Here is a 13,099-nt window from a genome sequence, read left to right as displayed (position 1 = left end):
AAAACAAAACAGGAAACGAGACATTGACAGTTTTGTCGTTTTACCTTTTTGTAAAACTGTCAAACGGTATTAAGTCACAAAAAACAATTACATTTTTATTGTTTTTTGTAAATTGTAGGCTAAAAAGCGATAACCGGTTATAGTTGCTTTATTTTTAGAGTGTTGTTTTACAAAAACTGAGAAACATGACAATGTCAAAACGGTCAATAATCTTGTCGACCATTTTTTTGGTTTCAGGTTTCCTTTTTTATTGTTGGGCATTCAATTTAAATTGTTTGGCGATCCACTCAACATTTTGTTCCCAATATTCGTTTTCGTTTTGGGGCGTTCGATTTCGTTTTGGCGCACTCAAGCCAATTTGCAGCATTCTTACATTAAGTTTTTGACATCTTTTGACGGTTGACGCATTCAAATTAGCGAACGTCGCTGGGCATATGACGTATGACCACGTTTTTCTTTTCTTCTTCGTTTATGGGCAGTCATTTTCATCGTTTGGTCATTCAAATTAATAAGATGTTTTAATAGATATTTTTCTTATTTTCTTCTGAGGTCCATTTTACCAAAATCTTTGTGTCTGTAAAATTTATAATGTAACAAATTAACTGATATAAGGGGATGATGTCACGAAATAATGAAACAAAAAGGATATGGAATTTCTTTTTCACTGTTGATCTGTTCTATACCTGTTTAAAATTTTGAACAAATCCTTTAACTTTGTTTACTGTTCTTTTTCGTTCTGTTTTGTAATTGTTTTTGTCTTTTAACTTATCGCTGATTCACCCATCGATCTCTTGACGTGCAAGACACAATGGCGTAAGGGGTTGGGAGTGCAGAGCGGCAGATTGCAACGGGCTAGACTTTTTAAAAAGCGTAATCGGGACGCTGATAGGAGCAAAATCGTGACGGCGAAATCGGCCGGTCGGAAAAATCGTTCGTCCTTCGGGAAATTTGCAGAGCGAAAATGTCCATGATTGTTCGCTTTTAACAAAGCCCCTATCAGAAGATGGTGCGAACCACCCTCTCCCCAGACTTTTACAAGAATACGAACATGCAGGAATTTCTTAAAAGATGCTTGAAAAAAATGTGGAATATGTTTGCCCATTAATGAAAATGAATGCCCGATCAACCCTTTACTGCTGGTTCGGACGAAATTGAATGAATAATACGATACTTTTAATTTGAATGCATCTTTTACAGGGACGAGTGAAGCTAAAAGACGATAGAATATGTTCGGATAGTGAAATTGAATGATTCTTTTTGATTGTCGAATGACGATCTGCGTGATCTTTCAATTTCAATCTAAATTGGATGAGCCAGGCGTTAAATTGAATGAAAACTTGGTGAAATTGGCCGGGAAAATCAATATATTTTATATCCCATTTAACTTAATTTTTCATCTTCATTTTGGCATTTCCTGGGCGTCATGATGCCTTTTTTCTTTTCATGCGAATGCAAATTTACATATTCTTGAGCAAAACTGTCATGTCATTTTAGGCAGAAATTGTGTCACACTTGCTTCAGCGTAAAAAGTCACCAGAAGTTTAGGGGTTTACTTTGGTTACTTCTCTGTTTTCAGTGATTCATTTGTTTTTTCAGTACATGACATTAAGACAACGAAAAAAACTGTATGCAAAATCTTTTTCATAAGCAGCATTGTGGGTTACAATTTGAAAAAAAACCCAACCTAATCTGAATACATGACTGTGGTGTGTTCCTAGACATCGCCGCAACAGCGCCCTCAGTTGTCAGGAAATTTAAACATGAACGATTTTAGATGTTTCAAAAGTGCACTCTGCAAAAGTTGTTACCAAAAAGGGATGTCTAGTAGTTTTCATACATTTCAGAGGAATGCATAATTGCTACAGATATGCTCCAGTGTGAAATTCATGTAATGGTCCCTTCTATATGTAAGAAATTCAGGCACGTGTTTATAGAGTGGGGAGGTTATTTTTTTTGGGGGGGGGGGGGGTTGTTCGACCCCCCCCCCCCTTGAAAGCCGAGGTCTGGTTTTTCGCATGTTCTTTCTTTCTTGTTTGTTTGATTTTGGTGATAAGTTTGTCTTCGTGTAAAGTACTAATGCACCTTGCGATAAGTTGGGTATAATGAACAGCGCCCCAAGCGTCGAATGAAGTCAAGCCCAATCCTTTCTGGAAAGTCGAATTTGCGATGGCCGGCCGTGTGGTGGTCCGTCGATATCGGTCAGCTTAAGCTTCCCTTAAGAAGTTCCCTGCAAAGTGCGCGTTGCATGCAACGGTCACAATTCTTTAAACAAATAATGAAGAGTTCAATTAATTTTTTGAAATAATAAATTGTATTTTTTTAATTTTATTCTCCAAGGATGAATTTCAATCCGAAAGAGATATTCGATCGTCTTACAACCTCCTCATTCTAGCCAGCATTGACCAAAATAATCAAACATACAGACGTTTTCCTATGATAATCATTTCCTGAAACAAATCATCTTCCTAGCCAAGGACTGATTGCTTTTGACTCACACGTCAGACTTCGCAGAAAACCAGACTTTCTAACTACACTGATATATATTTTGTGACAGGTTTGAGCTTATAAACACCATAATTAATTTTGTGCTTTGCATTAATTTTCAATCTGAACCACAAACAGTACGCTGAGATTATGAAGATTATACCGCAGTTGGGGACGGGGAAGCTGAAGCGTTAAAGATAAGCTCACCAGAGATTAAAAACAAACTGATAATAATTATAAAAGTTGATGAAACAAAAAAATGTGGTCTTTAGAAAGACTACAAGCTGGTGTACATGTCTTGTCCATCGGACTGTTGTGCAGCCGTTTGCGTGCTTGTTTGGTAAGATCATTGTTTTCAGTTATCCGTTTCTCATTCTCTCAGACCCCAGACTCACCAAGGCTTTCACTCTTCCTGCTCATTCAAGCTCAAATTATTTGATTTCATTTAAAAATTATGCCTTTGTGCGACGTAGACGACAAATCCTGGCCATTTTGAACAAACTTTCCTGGGATTATTTGTGTGCACCTGAAGCAGGTAACTATGGAGTATCACAGAGCCGGAGTTCCTCAAGTCGAGGGCCTAGAATCTCATGAAACCGACGCCAGAGGCTAAGCATCCTGCAGTGTGGGTTTGTCATTTCGGACCTGCGTACATTAAAAGTGGACTAGAACCAATTTTCGGTGCGGAAGCCTGGGGATCAAATTTAAAAAAGAATCAAAAAAGAGGTACAAAGAGGGGGAGTTATATGAACTTAAGTGAGAGCACACAAAAAGAGCCATGAGAAAGTGAAAGACAGTTGAAGTTTTGACATAATATAGGTGTGAAGAATAGGCCGACATTTTTCCGTACAGCCAATAACACACTAATTGTAGCCTAAATAGCTTCAATCATATGGAACTACAATCCCGGCCAAAATGGTTGGGACACGTCGGCCACACAATGAGCCTTCCCCTCCCCGGTCCCCCACTCCCCCGCTCCCCCGGTCAATGCTGTCATCTCGCGCTTGAGCACAGACCGCGCAATGAGAGACAACATTGGCTGGGGGCCGGGGGCCCAGCGAGTTTTGGCCGGGATTGTAGGTCGACTATAATGTGTACCATTTCACCTCAGATGTGTTTTCTTTTCTCGATTGGATTTCCGGCCCTTTAAAAACAAGTGGCTTCGCTCATAAAATCACTTTTTATGGACAGGTCTGGTACTCAAGGTCCTTCACGTAATTATACGTTGCTGACCACCTGTTCAGGCCCCCTATACCTTAACTATGCGATGCAGTAACCCCCCTTGACGTTTCCTCCAGAAGCAACATCTGCACGTAATGGGTAATGCTAGGGCTATTGACAAAGAAGATACATGTACTATAATAAAAACAAAATGTTTCGATTGATTCAATAATTTATGTTTCAATTCAAGGAAAATGCTCAATTTTGATACCTGTTCATAACTTAATGGTTACTGCAAACACTGCGCAGCGCAATCGTGGTTCACGGGTCAAGAGTCCGTGGAGAACCCGTCCATAGTTTAATTCCCAACGCAGTTTTTGTGATGAGCAAAGAAGTTTTAAACTTGACACTCATATTATAAAACTGAAATCCAAGATCGATCCCCGAAACAAATCAAAAATTTGAACACAGTGCACTTGTTATATCCGTGCTCTTCAATAAAGTCAATTTTGCTATCCTGACACATTTTAATTGATGTGTTTTATTCAACGAAAATGATTTATTCCAGATTCTGTAACCTTCTGAAAAAAAAAGTGTTTGCGCTTCTAATTCCCCCCCCCCCCCCAAAAAAGAAGATGCGCCTAAATTGCGAATAACTTGAAAGTACTTATTCCATAACTACGCGGGCATTTTATTTTCGTTAAAAACGCGAATAACATTTGTATTGCTAGAAAACTAGCAAATACAAAAGAATCCCCCCTTTTTTTTGGGGGGGGTGGGGTGGGGGGGGGGGGGACTTGAAAATAGCAAGGACAGTACCAGATCACGGAACACCCCAAGAGGTATGGACCTTCAATTCCAGTAATGCGTGGTTCGCATTAAAACCAATTCCGTGAAAGCCCCGAAGACGAAGGTCACTCTTATTAGTGATAACATCACTTCTGTCACTTAACAGCTAATTTGTTTTGTTGATGACAATTTGTGTTTGTTCAATACCAAGAAAGAATCCGAAAAGCTGGAGGATGAGACATTTTCAATTAATATGTACAGTTTTTTTAACATGAAAAGTGAGGAAATAATAAAAAGATCGATGATAACACGAAAAAAAATATGAAAGATGCGTTCCCCTTGCAATTTTCGAGTTTCACCACGAAAAGTACCTTTGTTAAATATAAAAAGTAATTCACTTTTGCACGGGACATCGAACGAAAAAAATCCACCGATGTGTCGTTATTGATTTGTCTTAGCTGCCAGACAATACTTCGGTTCTTGTTAAAACAAAACATATCCGAATTGAAAATTCGTTAGGAAAAAACTTTGTTTTTGTTTTTTGAAGAGCACGGGGAATACATCTTTAGTTTAAACAACAACACATGAATGAACCATGCATGCGTCAAAGATAGTGTGTGGTGTACCATGGCTTAGCAAAAAGGTTCTTAAGCGGGGTGGAAGAGCGGCACTCAAAATTAAATTAAGAAGCTAGATTTAACTGCGCTTTGACCATCTAATGACATAAAACATGGTTAAGAATAAAGGTAGGCGCTGCTGTTAAAATAAAAACCGAGCTGGAAAAGACTTCTTTAAAACGTAAATCTCTTGGTCCCCCTGTGTGCAGGTATTTTGATCTAACAGACGGCAGCTGTTATACAAGTCGTCCTTGGCATGTCTAATCCTTCATAATGTGCTGATCGAACCATACATCGAACTAGCCAGGAACCCTGATATTTTGTCACCACTTACTGCTCTCTTGTCAATTATTTGGTCCATCTGTTTGGCATTTTGGCGCAGGTCCTGTCCGACACTTCCGAAGCAAGGCCGAGTACCAACAGAAACTCCTGGTTGACCATGGCGGGTGGATGCGTGAAAATCTTTGGTGTACTTGTGCTTGTGCTGGCTCTGGTTGTGGACGCCACTGTCGTTAGCTCGGAGAATTTGCAGAGAAACAAGCGACAGGTCACCAAACCGACCAATGCCCCCAAAACTGCAGCTGATAATGCAGGCGATTCAAAAGAAAATCAACCACCTGCTACGAAGAAAAGTGCAGATAAAAAGGATAAAACCATCACTTCTCCCGCTGGAGATTCATCCGGAACGACGGCGACGATTAAAGGAGTCTCGAGGACAAACGACACCACGACCACGACCACCGTTGTCATCCCGGCCACTGTTGTCCCACCTGCCAAAGGTGGCTGTGTCGTCCCCAAACCCGAAGAAACAGAGAACGCCAACCTAACTCTATCGTTCGATGAGTCCCCTATGTACATCCATGAGGGGGAAATCAAGAACCTGACAATTTTCTACTCTGGTCTGAGGTTTCCCCGTGTCATGCACCTGAAGACTAGCGATGAGAGCATGTTCATAGTCATCAGTAACGACACTGTGCCCCTGGAGACGACGGCAGGAGACGACAATGACACGGTAACGGTGACACTGCACGGTGTCCGACTTGGCATCACCAAGCTGCAAATTTTGATCTTGGACCCGAGAAACCCCGAAGCTGAGGCGAAGATCTTCACACACTTGGTGAAGACCAAGCGAGTCCTGCGAATCATTGACACCATGTTCGACTACATGCTCCTTCCCTTGGTCCTGATCGCGACGTGTGGGATGGGATGCAAGCTGGACACGGACCTCATCAAGGGTAAACTGCGCCGTCCTATCCCCGTCTTTGTAGGCCCGGTCTGCCAGTTTATCTGCATGCCTCTGGTCGCGCTGTCTATCTCCAAGTTGTTCAAGTTCGATCCGCTGACGGCCATGGGGCTGATCACGGTGGGCTCCTGCCCAGGTGGTGGTCTCAGCAATATGATCACCCTGCTGGTTGATGCCGACCTGATCATGAGCGTCACCATGACTTTCCTATCCACCTGCTTGGCTCTTGGGATGCTGCCGTTAAACCTCTTTATCTACAGCCGTTTCTTCAAGGCGGAGGGGAACGAGGATTCGGGAATAAACCTCCCAATCACCAACATCATCATGCAGATTTCTTTCCTCACCGTACCGCTACTCCTCGGGATGCTGATCCGTGCCAAGCTTCCTAAGATAGCTGAGTACGTCATCAAATCCCTCAACATTCTCTCCCTCACCTTGGTACTGCTCACCTTAGGTGTGGGTCTGTACTCCAACGTCTACGTTATCTTCTCCCCGGCTTTTGTGTTATTGGGAGGCTTCCTGCATCCTACCTGTGGATTCATTATCGGCTTCATCATGGCCAAGTAAGTTTAAACAAAAAAGTCAAGAGCATGAAGAGAGTTCGACCAACTTCTCACCTGTTCGTGGGATCAGTTTCAATGACTGAAACTATTTAATTTAATATGATGAAAAATATTTCCAGATCTTTTCTCAGAGTTATAATAGGCCTATAACCGACATGGTTAAGATTCGATGAATGCCCATAGACCCCATATACCAGGGATATGCAGGGCAATAATGGGAAGACGCATTGTGATGGAGGAAAAACGCCACGTTTTCATTGTACAATGGAGATTGGTGTGTGAATCATACACTAATCTCCATCGTTCAGTGGAAAGATTTTAAATGACCCATTAGAAAAGTTCCTATAAAGGACGGTATTCGTTTTTCGATGGGTTTCTCCATTGTTAGATCATTGCAATTCATGTTCAGGATGACAAGTTATTTGTTTACTCTGTTCTTACCTCTACTGTTCGTCAACAATCGTGTAGTCTATTTATGGCGATTATATTTTGTCATCACTCAGGTTCCTAGCACGTTTTCCCAACGAGTCAGCCGTCACAGTTAGCGTGGAGACCGGCGTGCAGAACAACCTGATCGCCATCTCCATGCTGAAGCTATCCTTCGACCAGCCCGAGGCCGATATTATGGCCCGTATGCCCATGATCGTAGCCATCTCGGCCGTCAGTATCGGTATAGGGATGATCTTGGCCTCAATCCCCATCAACCGTCGGCGCAGCCGCGAGGAGAAGCGCGCCAAGGAGCTACGCAACGTGACGGACAAGTACGACTACCAGCCTGTGGCACTGACCGAGCGCCGGCTGTCAGACGAGCAAGGGAACGGGGACCAGCCGGCCGGTAACGGGGTGGTCGAGCAGAGAAAGGAATCGATTCCCTCCTACGATTTGGTAGTGGTTGAAAGGCCACCAGTCAATGTCGATGGACCAGAGACTGTGGTGTAGACAAATATTTCCAGCTTTTCATTGCGATACGTAATTTGTAAGATTCATAGGGCCGTGCCACACGATCAGGCAATTTACATGAAGCTTGTTCCAGACTCGCAGAAAAAATAATGTACTTGTACTCTGTTCTTCCCCGAGGGGTCCTGTGGACCTTATTCGCTCTTTTTTCACGCTCCGCCATTGGGCATGCACAGCCTCGATCTGGCAACTTTACACAATAAAAAAGCCGGTTCAGTGATCTGAACCCCGACACCCCTGTCATTGTGTAAAGTTGCCAGATCGAGGCTGTGCATGCTCATGGCGGAAGTGTGAAAAGAGCGAATTCACGAGAAAGCCATTTTTGTCTTGTTCCCTAAATGTATTTTGTAAATTGTGAACTGTTGAATGGGATGGTACCAGACTACCAGACTATTTAAACATTCTAGCCTCACTTTCATTTCTATTTAAAATGTGCCTTAAAACATCAGGATATGTTTAATCAAAATTTTTTGTATTTCATCAGACTGGTATTAATTTGTAACATACTTTATGTCATTCATTCAAAATCTTCATTTTTGGAACTTAGGAAGAGAAATGACTCTTCCTAAGTTCCAAAAATGAAGATTTCACCTCGATTTTAATTTAATACGGCCGACTCGTGAATAAATCCCAGACTACTTGCAGTGCATTTTGATTGCCCTCTAGCTGCCTTTGAAAATCGCCTCATGTGAACTAAACGATGCTCAAAATATATCAAAGGTTGTTGTGTTCACGGCTCCCTCCATAAGGGGGGGGGGGGGTCATTGCTTCAAATTTCTCTGAATTACCAGACCGATAGCTGTCATTTTCGAACTCCGAATGTATAATCATTTGCATGGTCCGTTGTTGGTTCAAGAAGTTGATTTCGGTAAATCTAAATAGAACACCAATGGATGATATTTAAAAAAAAAAAATATATAGGAGAGATATTATGGGGCTCATTGGACATGTCGTCCGAATAAGACACAATTTCGTAGTATTTTTGTGTTATCGGGAACGTGTCCATTTTGTGTGATTATAGTTGCACAGTATAATTAGACCCTTTTCGTATAAAATGAATTTTCGGCCCTCAGCAGTGATTTGAAATTATTTTATTGGGGATATTGTAAATAATATAATGTATTGGCCTTAGTTATTATATACAAGTATCGTATTAAGTATATCATTTCATTTTTACTATTATGCAATATCAAAGGGGCTTGCTATTATTATTGGTTCATCTTTTCATCATGTGTCTAGGATCAGACATTTTCTCAACCAATCAGTGGTTATTTATCTAACAGAAAGCATGACCACTTCGGATTTGTGAAACACATTTATAAACGTTACACACTTAATGTTGCATACCCCGTACTCTTAAATAGAATTTGATTTTTTTCGCATAACGAAATTTCAATATGTATGTTTGTTTTATTTAGTCCGATTGCGGAGTCTGCAACCCTCTGAGAAAGGGCTTTCATTTTGCGCTAAAAATGAACTTGAGCTTCTCATCGAGAACCGAATTGTCGTGCCGCAAATAATTTGAATTTTGTACAGAAATAATTCAATAACTGTCAGTGGATTTTGTTGTTCGATGTCCCATTCAAAAGTGAATAACTTTTGAATTGCTAGGAAAATGGATAAAAAAAATCCGTTTTTCGTGGTGAAACTCGAAACAGCACGGGGAATGCAACCTTAAATTTAAAACGTAAAATTGACTCTTCAGAACATTCTCTAAGCGAAATCTTTTCTTACGTCGACCTCAGCATGACAGCGATACTTTCAGATGAGACATTATTATGTCATGCCTCAGATCACCTGACAAATCCAACATGGCGGAATATTGATCAATGCAATCAGTCTGACAAAGTTTTCAAAGTCATTGCTGGAACACTCGTTGTGGGGCATTTTGCTTTCGTTCGAAGAAACAAAATTGCTCCAAATCTGATAAGTGTAGGGTGCATAACAACTCATCCTTTAAAGTTTCAGCTCAATGGATAGGCTACTATACATTTTGAGAAACGTATATAATTATAGGCCTATGCACAATTGTGTGGGTCTCGCAACTGGATTCCATTGCTAACGTACGTAAAAAAAGGTGTGCCGGCGGGCACACTTCAAAAACCACATTCTATGACTGTTTTCTTCCAAACGATAGGCCTATATATACTTCACTTTGAGCAAGGTTTCTTTCATGAAATCCGTAGGTCCCTTTCCTAATTCTGGGTACTTACCATTGTTCCTATTTCTTATGCTATCGTTTAATTTCTTTATCGAAGGACAGATTGGTAACGCATCATATTGTCATTGCCACCGTTTAAACGGGGGCAAACATAATGGTAAATTCCAGTAGACAATTGTTTTCTCAAGAAGGGGTCGTAAACTGTTACCTTAGTTACAATAGGTTGCAATGACCATGTAATGTACAGACCACAATAAAACATAATAACTGTTGTATTAGTAATCTCATGATGCTAGGATTAAGCTTGCGATTGGCGGTCATTCGTAATCTGTCGTGTCAATATTCAGTAAGCTTTCTTATCAATTGTGATAACACAAGCGGGTTCTAACAAATTATTTCCCTTGAAGTTAACATTACTAATAACCAGTGGATTCGTGGTTTAACATGAAACACAATTTCATAGAAAAACTAATTCAGTTATCTTACACTCTTAATTATCCCGTCAGTAATGCCCACAGAGGATGGTGCAAAGTGATGGGCAGAAGTGGGCGACTTAGGCCTAAGGGAAGGATGAATAAAGTCCAGTTAATCCTTCCCTGCTTGCGGGGGGAGGGGGGGGGAGTGAACAGAGGCGATATAAGGTCATTTTTATTGGGGCGGGGGGGGGGGGAGTTCGTGCTGAAATGTAACAGGTTTTTTTTCTCCAGACAAGTCTTAGCCTCCGTAAAATCAAGCAGTACGGGGGGACCACCTTCCAAAGAGGGCGCTGTTGAAATCGGACGCCACTAACGGACAATGACAGGGTGTCCTGAAAATAATTTTCGCCAATTTACTACCGGAATTTACTGCCAGGTTACAGATTTACTAAGGTTACAGGTTTAGCTTGAGAATACCGTTTGTTTAATAAAGATTGCTTTTGTAAATCCAGAGATATGTTGGAATAACCGCAAAGCCAAAAAAAAAAAACCATTCTGTGCCACTTTTAGGAAGCGAGTGCGTCAAAGAGGAGCTCCATGATCAGACAATGCCAGTATGGCTCTTTTGATAAGATTATCCCTATGGGTGTAAGACAAACATTCTATTCACACGACAATATAGGGTTTTGTTCTCATGTTAAAACAATTTAATAGTACAGACAGGTTCACTTCTTTAAAACTTCAATAAAAGAGTTCAATTAAATATAAATAAATATTGCACACTCTGCTTAAAATGTTAATATCACTAACAGTAAAGTGATTTGGTTTTAGACTAGGACTATAATACTGATTTTCATTTCACCGTGACTGCTTCACAGAACGGGCACAAAATGGGTTTCTTGGCTTTGCCGTTATTCAAACATATCTTTGGATTTACAAAAGCAATCTCAATGAAACAAACCGTATTCTCAAGCTAAATCTATTACCTTGAAGATGGTGTAAACATCCGCTGATGGTGTAAACATTTGGTTGTAAATAGCAAAAATGGAGGCCGGTTTACATGCACCATTTTTTCAGGACGCCCTGTAGATGGCGCTTTTCAGAACGGCACAAGTGCCGATGGCCGCGCATAATTCCAAAAAGGGCACTCGTTAAGCCACTGGTGATAAAAAGGCACAAGTTCTTTAAAAAAAAAAAAAAAAAAAAAAAAAAAGAAGAAGAAGAAGAAAAGAAAGGGCACTTGTTATAAAAAAAAGAAGGGCACTTACTTAAACAAAAAGGGCACGCTTTAAAAAAAATGGGGGGGGGGGTTTACACTGGTGAAAAAGGGCAGTCTTAATAGTGGGGGAGGGGTAAGTAACCACCCCCCCCCCCCCCTCGCTGGCTACGCCTCAGCCTAATAGGGTCATTATGCCTACAGGATGACTGGACATGTGTTTGGCTCTAATGAAGTTTATTGTATAGAGCCTGTCTCGCTCACTAGATAATCCAATCGATAACAGATAACGGACAGGATCCACGGCAATTTGACTTTTGGTCGAATGAGTTCCAAAATAATGCAATATTATTTCAAAATAATATAGCAGATTAAGACGACACGCATGCTAGGTTTTTTACGGGCGATCGCGTTTTGAACGTTTCGAAAGGTATATTGAACTGCCACGGGCAATGGTTAAAAGGTAATGGGCACCATTTTGCAACATTCACAAACTAAACTAAAATAAACTGCCAATACATTATGAAATATAGTACTTGATTGCAAGTAAAGTAATATGATCAAGCATCATGAGAAATAACAGCGCCTTGCGTGCTTTCGTTTCCAAGAAAAGGAATGCAATCGTTTCATCATAGAGTGATATACTGGGATCATACCACAAGAGGGCGTCTTGGAAGGGAGGGCTTCGTCAAGAGTGGCGATATTTTCACAGTTTATATCATCATATATCAATATATATACTGGGCTGAAATGTCGAAAAACCTGCTTCTCTTAGTATTGTTCTTGAATCGGAATGAATATTTTGCAAATGGTGTAGTTGTTTTTCTTGATCATAATCATTTAGTGGATGGAGGTCACGAGAATATGCCGGCTTTTCAATGCACTTATTGATTGCTAGCTGTATCTTATGCCGGCCTCATTAATTGGGTGTAGTCGGGTTGCCCTCTTCATAGGCCTAGGCGGGATGAACAGTTTAACACGTTTATCTCTGCCGTACGGTGTTTGAGTTTGGCCAGGTTCCACGATTATTGAACTTTAGGCAGGGTGAAATGGATTGACCGATATTTCGGCAACCTTCTCTCTCCGCCGGGTTCTCTCATCAGACAACACAGTTATCAGTATTCAGAAGCAGGGATTACAGGTGGCAAGGTGATAGCGAAGAAATCTTTGGACCAGCGGAATCCTCTCTGCAGGTGTGACTATAAGCCTTTATATAGGGGGGGGGGGGGACTGTGGTATACGCAATTATTGTACATAGCATCGCATTTAGAATTTCTGTACTTTATAGGCCGAGGTAGCATTTGTTCGGTGGAGCCCGCCAGCGATATTTCTTTTCATACGACACATCCGCTATGAGCATTATACCGAAGCACGTTGAGATGCAAGTCAGGTTCTAGGACTTTATTTTCTCTTGAAATAAAATCATCTAAAACTACAAATAAGCAAAAGAAAAATTTTCAAAAGTTTTAGTCACTTGGATCTTTTTTCTTTT

The 13,099-nt window shown here is 40.9% G+C and overlaps 1 protein-coding gene across 2 annotated transcripts; it reads left to right on the top strand.

Annotated features, from left to right (window-relative positions):
* Window positions 1-2,723: 2,723 nt before the first annotated feature.
* LOC119720663 (ileal sodium/bile acid cotransporter-like) lies at window positions 2,724-8,038 on the top strand. 2 transcript variants are annotated; one of them, XM_038190456.1, is made up of 3 exons: window positions 2,724-2,824; window positions 5,434-6,857; window positions 7,361-8,038. In XM_038190456.1, the coding sequence occupies exons 1-3, from the start codon at window positions 2,744-2,746 to the stop codon at window positions 7,794-7,796; spliced, it is 1,941 nt and encodes a 646-aa protein (XP_038046384.1). In that variant the 5' UTR covers window positions 2,724-2,743; the 3' UTR covers window positions 7,797-8,038. The 2 variants fall into 2 exon arrangements, with proteins under 2 accessions (XP_038046384.1, XP_038046391.1); XM_038190463.1 differs by having other exon boundaries at window positions 2,745-2,816; window positions 5,433-6,857.
* The last annotated feature ends 5,061 nt before the right edge of the window (window positions 8,039-13,099 follow it).

The sequence above is a fragment of the Patiria miniata genome, unplaced genomic scaffold (genome assembly GCF_015706575.1).
Source record: "Patiria miniata isolate m_02_andy unplaced genomic scaffold, ASM1570657v1 HiC_scaffold_13, whole genome shotgun sequence".
Classification (NCBI taxonomy): Eukaryota; Metazoa; Echinodermata; class Asteroidea; order Valvatida; family Asterinidae; genus Patiria; species Patiria miniata.
The sequence above is the reverse complement of the archived record's forward strand: the minus strand, read 5'-3'. Positions and strand labels throughout refer to the sequence as shown.

Excerpts from the sequence above, each read along its gene's own strand:
- LOC119720663 (XM_038190456.1), top strand. The coding sequence starts at position 2,744 with ATGTGGTCTTTAGAAAGACTACAAGCTGGTGTACATGTCTTGTCCATC. Across the intron at positions 2,825-5,433 it reads GCCGTTTGCGTGCTTGTTTG|GTCCTGTCCGACACTTCCGA; the intron begins GTAAGATCATTG and ends ATTTTGGCGCAG. Across the intron at positions 6,858-7,360 it reads ATCGGCTTCATCATGGCCAA|GTTCCTAGCACGTTTTCCCA; the intron begins GTAAGTTTAAAC and ends GTCATCACTCAG.